Source organism: Triticum urartu, chromosome 4, assembly GCF_003073215.2.
Source record: "Triticum urartu cultivar G1812 chromosome 4, Tu2.1, whole genome shotgun sequence".
NCBI classification, from domain to species: domain Eukaryota; kingdom Viridiplantae; phylum Streptophyta; class Magnoliopsida; order Poales; family Poaceae; genus Triticum; species Triticum urartu.
This window is the reverse complement of record NC_053025.1, coordinates 431,005,917-431,014,185: the sequence shown is the minus strand read 5'-3', so window position 1 is coordinate 431,014,185 and position 8,269 is coordinate 431,005,917. Positions and strand designations below refer to the sequence as shown.

Sequence of the window (8,269 nt, the reverse complement as noted above, 5' to 3'; positions counted from 1 at the left end):
TGGATCGGTGGCGGCGGCGGCGGCGGTCACATTGGATAGATAGAACGTGCGTGGAGATCGCAAGAGAAGAACCGTCCCGACCAGGTGGCCAGCGCGGCCCATTTAAACGGGCTGTAATCAAAATAAAAATTGTTAAATGGGCTCGGCAACGGGAGCGACCGTGTGTCGCGCCGTCTAACGGCATCCGTCACCCCCCCCACGTCATCGCGACAAGCGGCCCGAGTTACACTACAAGCCCTAAAATGGTGGGTTTTTCTTTTCTTTATGAGGTGAAAATGGTGGGTTTTTGGTACGAAGTCTATACTATAGACCAACGTGAGCTGGTATCTTCCATATCTAAATGGTGCTGAACCAAAGGAGTGAAAATAAATTAATTATTACCACACATAATTACATCTTCTATATCTAAACAACTAGCCACCACTAACCTATTTCTCTTAACATGCAAGTTTGCCACCTCGTCATTCAACATGTATGGAGAAAGGTCCACTACAACATACAAACAAAAGATTCCCACAACAACATATACATGTTACACGTAACCATTTCTCTATGAATATATTGCAAAACATTCCCGCAACAACATGCCGGATATCGTCTAGTTTTCTAATATAATATAATTTGAGTGGACAACACAAAAGATGATATCATTACAATGGCTAAAATGCTATCCATTTTCCATGATTAAATTCTCTAGTGACCGCCTCCTGTTTAGTCCATATATGCTACAAGAACTATCTCAAGGTACTGGTCTCTTGCAATATTATATATCATGTATCATGTATGCAGTAACACATTGTAAACACCTCACTATTAGATCACTGGATTCATCCTAACATAACTCTAGCAATTGTTCTACTCTTCTTCGCCCACCACGCTTCTGCACACGATAACAGGATAAGTTAATGAATGACAAATTAAAAACAATTATAACCTACAATGCGTACAAAAACATACTTCTTATTTAGTTTGAATTTCTTGCTGCGTTTAGTGTGCCCTAGCAATTTGCATGCACCGCACCTGATTCTGATCTCATCGTACGAAAGTGGCCTACCATTTTTCGACATAGGGCGGTTCTCATCTACCTTAGTTGCACCTTTCGTTGATACTTTAATAGGATCTTGAACTTCAACTATGTTGCCTTCACCATCGTCTACATATTCAATCGCACAAGTACTAAGATCAGCTGTTTTCTTACTCACATTTTCCTTTAGCTGATCATACTCATGGCTCTTAGCTATCACGGTCTTCAAACTCTCCTGTAACTGATCCCACAAAGCTGGGTGTTTGCATGCTGCATGCATAGCTTCTGAAGCCAACACACTGACCTGGCTATATTTCATTCTTTCAGCTGCTCCAGTCCATCCAAATCCCAACAGATCACTTGTGCGCCTCGCGGGCAGTCCCAACCTTGCGTCTTTCGTGAACCGCACAAGAACTAAACACTATGGTATTTCAGATATATTCAAGTACTTCAGTACATGGAATATGTGCTTGCAAGGTAGACCCTTTCGAATCATTCTTCTGCAGCTGCACCTTATAGTTTCTGCGGAATTTACTGGAGTGTACTCCACCCAAAAACGGCTCTTCCGGTTATTCTTCCAGGCCACGATGTACTGCTGTGGTCCGTCTCCGAGCTTTATTTCTACAATCTCCATGCTGCCAATTTTCCTAAGATCAGCTTGCAACATATAGAAGTTTGCTGGAGTGAAGACGTGAGAAGCAGCTATCTCAAGTTCCCTCGAGCTAGTAACTGCCACCGGTACACTCTGTGAGGCCGTGCAATCATCTCGTGCCTCATTCTCACGGATACGTACAATGGCGTTCTCATAGTGCAAAATCATATCCACCAGGGTCATTTCACCGTCTAGGTGGAGGTGAAGGCATGAGTTTAGACTTTCACTCCTCTGGTTGCTTTTCATGCCAAGCCAAAAACCCTCTGTCAGATAAGCCGCGGCCCACAGTCTCCTCTTCTTATACATCCGTCTCAACCATGTTACTATTTTTTCCAACTGCCATCTTTTGGAAAATGCGTGCCATCTCTCCTCAAACGTGGCCGTGGACGTGCTGTAGTACAGAAGAGTTCGGAACTCCTTCAAGGACTTTTGACTGAGGTGAATCTTCATATTTTTTTCTATATGCCACGTACATATACGTTGCCACACGTCTGGCAAGACTTGGCGAATTGCCTTGATCATCGCAGCATCGGCGTCCGTGATAACACTCTTCGGCATCTTTTGACACATGGACCTCAAAAAAGTCTCCAGCAGCCACACATATGTCTCTTCGGTCTCATCCGAAACTATGGCACAACCAAAAACAGTGGTCTTCCGGTGATGGTTAAGACCAACAAAGGGTATGAATGGCATACCATACCGGTTCATCTTGTACGTGCTGTCAAATACAAGCACGTCGCTGAAGTCCTCATAGTCATGACGAGACTGGGAGTCAGACCAGAACATCCTATTCATATGTCCTTTCTTGTCTAGCTTGTACTCGAAAAAGAAGCTAGGACCCCTCTATTTCCTACTAGCCATGATGCCTATGACTGTGGCAGCATCACCTTTTGAAAGCAGCTTCCTCTTCTCCCCGGCACAAAGGTTGTATATTTCACGCTTGGTAAAACCAACACCGCCATACCATACATGTTTGCTGATGAACGAATCCATCATGTCGTGAATTCTAATCCCTGCAGCTCCCATGGATAGTATCTCAGCTCTCTGGTACTCTTTGATTTTTCTGTGGGACCAAAGAAAAGGTACCTCGTCCGGTCCTGCCAAGATATGGCTATGCTTGTCCTCAAAACTATCAACATACCAAACCCCACGCTTTTGGTCAAACTTCACGGTCAGGTGCGCTTCGCAGTGGCAGCGTGTCTCGGGTCTGAGCCTACGGCTGTGTCCTTCCTCGGTTAGCAACCTGCTATCACGTTTTCCTTGTCTGGAACAAACAAACCGCCTATAACGCATATGACATGACTCGGTTTTGGTATACCTGACCCTATTTTTTCTAATGCTGAAACCATTTTCTCTAGCATAGCTGTTGTAGAAATCATACGCAGCCTCATGAGACGTAAGTCTTTTGTATTATCTGCATGAACATATCCCTCTTATCATCTGCACTAGCAGTACCTTGGACATTCTTTTTCCCCTCAACTTCTGTCACCTACACAATCATAACATAGCCATGAAAACAGTTTTCTATTGTATAACATTACTTCCATACAACATTCATTACATACATACCTCACTCATGATGACCGACGATTGCGACTCCCCAGAATCAGGTGCAGCTAATGATTCGACATCAAGGCCTGTCTCCGCGTCGGATTCACCGTAATAGTCGTACGCATTATGACATTCGGAAATGAGCTGAAAAATATAACACAAATACATAAGTACTTATAATATAATATTCCAGGATTTATTCAACTTGCATGAATGCCAACAAAAAATTCCACTTCCATACCTGACTAATGTAATCCTCATTCGAGATCTCCGACTTGTTTTCCTCACCATCATCATGCTCATTGTTTTCCTGACCATCATCATGTTCATCCATCTATGAATTTTCAAAATATAATATTGTCGGCTGCCACCAAAAAATTACAACATGATAATGCGACTCACATTAAGATCTTCCAATACGTTCCCACTCTCTGACCTATCTCCACGATCTGAATTTTCATCATCTGACCAATCTTCTATCCAGTCTTTCATCACTTCTCCAAACTCCATGTCATACATCATATCAGTTAACTCATCGTCCGCCATTTCCTACAACAATTAATATGTATCATCGCATGTGCAAACATTATCAATGCTGACATATACAACACCTAGCGCACGAATCACGGATGTTAAATAAACTACCCCAACCGGAGAGCGCCCCAACTGAGGGCGTTCAGATCGTGCACACAACCGACGCCAACGACCTCTGATCAGCCATGGATCCTCCCCCTCTCCACACCGAGCGGCGTTAAGGTACGTCCCACGAAATCCAGTACGTGATCACTTTGGATCGCGAGAAGCTGCGCTACCCGTGATAACATGCGCCGCCGGATTCCTAGCCCACGGCACCAGTCGTGATTACTTTGGATTGCCGGATACCTAGTTAAGCCGCCGCATCAAATAATGGATCCGTCGTGCACACAACCGACGGCAACCGACGCTAGGTTAACCCTAGAAAGAAGAAACCCACTTTAGCCCGCGTGATCACTGTGTATATCACGACGAGCAGCACTACCAGAACAAGATCTGCGATGGCCTGGACCGCCAAAAAGCTAGGTTACCCGCCCCGCTAGGTTAACCACTACGACGAAAACAGCGGCAGTTCGTTTGATGCTGCCGCGAGCGAGACAAACGTGAGGAAACGAGATGCGGTACCTGCGAGCGCTGGAGGTTGACGACGGTGCCGCGCGCGCTCTCGGACGAGATCGCCGGCGATAAGATCGCCGCCGCCGATATTCCTAAAGAACCTCACCAGAATGATGGAGGAGCTGCGTGAATGATGGAGCTGCGTGATTGATTGAGCTGCGTGATTGATGGATCGGCCGTCGGCAGGTCCTACCTGGTCGTGGGGTCGTGTCATACTTTTTTTTCGGGATGTCACCGTATACATACGTATGGGTCATACGGGTTATACGGGGCTTGGATATGGGCTACGGGGTTTGGATATGGGCAGCGGCGGGCCGGAGAAAAAAATAGATGACGGGGGTCAAGAATACCCCTAGGAAATTGAGTTAGGGGGGTGCACCGGAGCAAGGCTCCTCGTACGTATACTTGTGTTTGGGGCTAGAGCAACGCTATGGTAAACTGACTGAGCATACCTAGGCTAGATAGGAGACTGCTAGCTGCTTCATGTTCCTCCAATTCAACCTATGAATGTCTGCCTGGTGTCCCCCACCAAGTGGTAGTCCCCTGGCGTGGGCTGGTATGGGCGTGCATTAGCGCTCTCAGCCAAGTCGATGCCATTAGACCACTCGCCTTCAAAGACGAGCAATATTAGTCAGACAAATCTGGATTTCGAAACATAATGTACGACGTAGCATTATTATTTGTATTATTCCCACCAGCCTTATTATTGCTACCAGACCTCAAAGATAAACCAAACAACTAAAATTATATACATACATGAGGAGATGGTTGTTCTAACTAATAGTACATTCTTCTCGACTGCAAGCGTATATACTATCGGTTGTAGAGTACAGTGGTAAAGTCTGATCCTCACCCATTCATAACAAGAGGGCCGGGTAATTCCCCTAGTCAAGATAACTAGGAGCACCTCAGCAAGAATTATACACAAATAAAAGTTGTTGTACAAGTAAAAGTCGATATTATTGGTACAGTAACCGTGTTCATCATTTTTTGGGACCCAAGACAAATATTAGTTGACACTCTATGGCCTTAAGCACTGCAAGGGAGCAAAACCGATCCTCAAGTAGTCCACGCATCAACTTTTTGAATATATATCAGATGAATGCTGAACAGCTAGAGAAGCCATGCTTGTGCAGAAATATGCAGATGCAGTAGAGTTAGAAAATGGCCGTGTAGAGGCATGAAACAAACACAATATCAATCAGAAAATAGGTATAGCATTTTTGAAGCAACTCATCTAACAATTGTGAATACTAGTAAAAGGTAATTTAGGAGGGCAAATGTTGAAAGATGATGGGCAGCAAAGCGTTTACCTGAGGAGGAGAGCGCCCGTGGCAGCTCCCAAGCCCGAACGAAGCGGCTGGCCAGGCGGATGCTCGGAGGCGCAACAAGACCATACACCTGGCACTCCACCACCTTGCGAGCACGCATGTCAACACCAAAGAGGTGCTCCTCGAGGAAGAAGTAGACCACATCGGGGTTCTTGGTGTGAATGAGCGCGACGATGGGGACCTTCTCCGGCAGCCCGGCCGCCTTGTAGCTCTCATCGGCCCAGATCTCTGTAAAGCCCACCTCCTGCTCCAGCGTCCACTCCCTGGAGTCTGGATCGCCCAGCGTCCACACGCTTACCGTGGGAGTGGGAGTGTGCGTGCCGCTGCCACCAACACCAGCACGCTTGCCCATGTACATGTCGACGAAACGCAGCTTGCCGCCGCTCACCCCCACGTAACGGAACTTGTCGGCGACACCCCAACCTTCCCTGCACTCCAGGACCCTTCCCGGCGGGAACGGAACGAAGCCCAGGACCGGCTCGTCGGCGAAGGGGTCGCAGGTGATGACGCCCCATGAGAGGTCCACCCACCAGAGCCTCCCGTGGTGCGAAACCACGCAGATGGGAGCCAGCGGGCGTGGCGGGAGCGGGTAATGGACGGTCTTCTCGATCCACTCCCCAACCTCTGTGGAGAAGCAAAGGAGCGTGGCTTCGTCCAAGCCGATGATGGGCTGGAGCTCCGCGACCATGTAGTGGCCGCCTCCCCTGGGGGAGACGAGAAGGCCGAGGAGGGCCTGGTGCATGATGGTGGCCTCAGGGTAGGGGAGGTGGAACGCCGAGCCGGTGGTGGCGTCGAGCACGAAGTAGCGAGAAGTAGCGAATTTCCAGGAGAGTTCCTGGAGGCCGGGGCGACGGATGACCTCACGGGTCGGGGCGCAGTGCAGGTTGGCCTGGAGGAGGAGAAGGCCGGAGGGGTCGGCGGCGAGGACGAAGGGGAAGTTGCGGGGCGTAGGGGGGCCCGGGAAGACGCGCGGGGGGACGGTGAGGATCGAGACGCGCGGCGGCGCCGCCAGCTCGACGGAGACGTCTCCTGCGTCCGCCAGTGCGGAGACGCGCGGGATGCTGCCTAGGATGACCCACGGCGAGGAGGGCGGCTGCGCGGAGGACGACGAGGACGGATGCGGCTGCGCCATCGATCTGGGCTCGCAACGAAGCGAAGGAAGGAGAGTGGGAAAGGCGGAGCGTGGTGTGGGTGTGGGGGAGCGTGGTGTGGGATGGGTGGCGTGGTGCACAAGAAGGCGCAGAGCAGAGCTGAGCGAGCCGGCGGGAAACAGGGGAGTGGCAGCCTTTCAAGTTTGAACGTCTCGTCTCCTCTCTCTCTATCTCCCATGCTATTTCTTGTCGCTTTCTACAGATGCTTTCCACAAGACCATTTTTTTTACTACTTCACTTTGCAAAATGGCATGGTGACAGATTATAGACCTGGAGGGGACGTTCAGTATTTTTTAATTGTTCTACTTTTTTTTATTAATAATGTATAATTATTTAGAAAATAAAGATAAAATAAGGGATTGCTAGGTGTAAGACGATTGAAGTTCAATCTGGGTCAGTGAATTTGTTTCAGCCGTTGGATGCAAGACGCACGGATCAGATTGCTTCTTCAACCTCCAGCTCACCCCTGTTCTTCTTCATCCCGCATACGAACATACCACCGGTCAAACCGCCGGCCACCACCACCCGCGGCCGCCGGCGCTCCCGCACAACCTCGCTGCCCGCCCTCCTCTCAACCTCCTCCCATCGTCGTGTTGTCGCCGGCCCCAGCCACCCCTCTAGCCCCGATGATGAAAGTTTATTTCCGGCGAACTTGCACCCCCTCCCCACACCCCTAAGATAGATACTGGGGTAGCCTTCTCCGGCGAGCTCATCGCCCTCCACACCCCTAAGATAGATAATGGGGCGGCCTGTTCTTTCCTTCTCTCCGTTGTTTCTTCCTTCACTGAAAATCGACTGATCCAAATTGTGTTTTCACGTGACTCGCATGCAGCTAAGATAATAAAATAAAGAAGAAAATATCATCCAATTCCTTTTCTGGGCCACATATGAACACATTATAGTGAACTCAGGGAACAGAGCATGAGTTGCTGGACCTTATGAGGTTTCATGCGCATCATTGTGAACTTGAGCAAATCCTTCATAATATATCCCCATTTATCAAAGTTTAATACTCCATCTTTTAAAATCTTATCATTACGTTGGGTCCAAATACACCGAAAACCCGGAATGACAATGTCAAGTCCAATATCCTTGGGCAGATCTAAAAGAACTGGGTGTACTTCATCATAGAAAGAAGTTCCTATGTGCTTGCTTCATAGTATCTTAAACCAATATTCTTGCGCAAAAGTACAGTCCCAGAAAAGTGCAACTAACTTTCTACTTGTCCTTCGTTACACATGGCACAACAATAGCTAAGAAGGTAGAAAGATTTCTTATTGAGAAGTTCGTGATGTTTAATCTATCATGGAGGGCCAGCCAAAGAAAACCTTGATGGCTTGATCTGAGCATAACACCACACTTCCATATGCTTTGAATAGAGGGTTTGCCTTCCCCGAACCCCTGAGATATT

General features: G+C 48.1%; 1 protein-coding gene across 2 annotated transcripts; it reads right to left on the bottom strand.

Moving 5' to 3' along the window:
* Positions 1 to 426: 426 nt before the first annotated feature.
* Positions 427 to 6,933, bottom strand: LOC125553901. Of its 2 annotated transcripts, XR_007304255.1 has the most exons (5): positions 5,690 to 6,933; positions 3,630 to 3,776; positions 3,469 to 3,537; positions 3,246 to 3,371; positions 427 to 3,165 (listed from the first exon to the last, which is right to left on the bottom strand). XR_007304255.1 is itself a non-coding variant. In XM_048717551.1 (2 exons), the coding sequence occupies exons 1-2, from the start codon at positions 6,837 to 6,839 to the stop codon at positions 4,873 to 4,875; spliced, it is 1,263 nt and encodes a 420-aa protein (XP_048573508.1). In that variant the 5' UTR covers positions 6,840 to 6,931; the 3' UTR covers positions 3,823 to 4,872. The 2 variants fall into 2 exon arrangements, 1 of the variants encoding a protein (XP_048573508.1); XM_048717551.1 differs by lacking the exons at positions 427 to 3,165; positions 3,246 to 3,371; positions 3,469 to 3,537; positions 3,630 to 3,776 and adding an exon at positions 3,823 to 4,985 and having other exon boundaries at positions 5,690 to 6,931.
* Between the last annotated feature and the right edge of the window lie 1,336 nt (positions 6,934 to 8,269).

What these genes read in the sequence shown, in the direction of transcription:
- LOC125553901 (XM_048717551.1), bottom strand. Translation starts at nt 6,839, where the DNA reads ATGGCGCAGCCGCATCCGTCCTCGTCGTCCTCCGCGCAGCCGCCCTCC. An exon ending in ACGGGCGCTCTCCTCCTCAG is followed by an intron (nt 4,986 to 5,689) that starts GTAAACGCTTTG and finishes TCGTCTTTGAAG; the next exon opens with GCGAGTGGTCTAATGGCATC.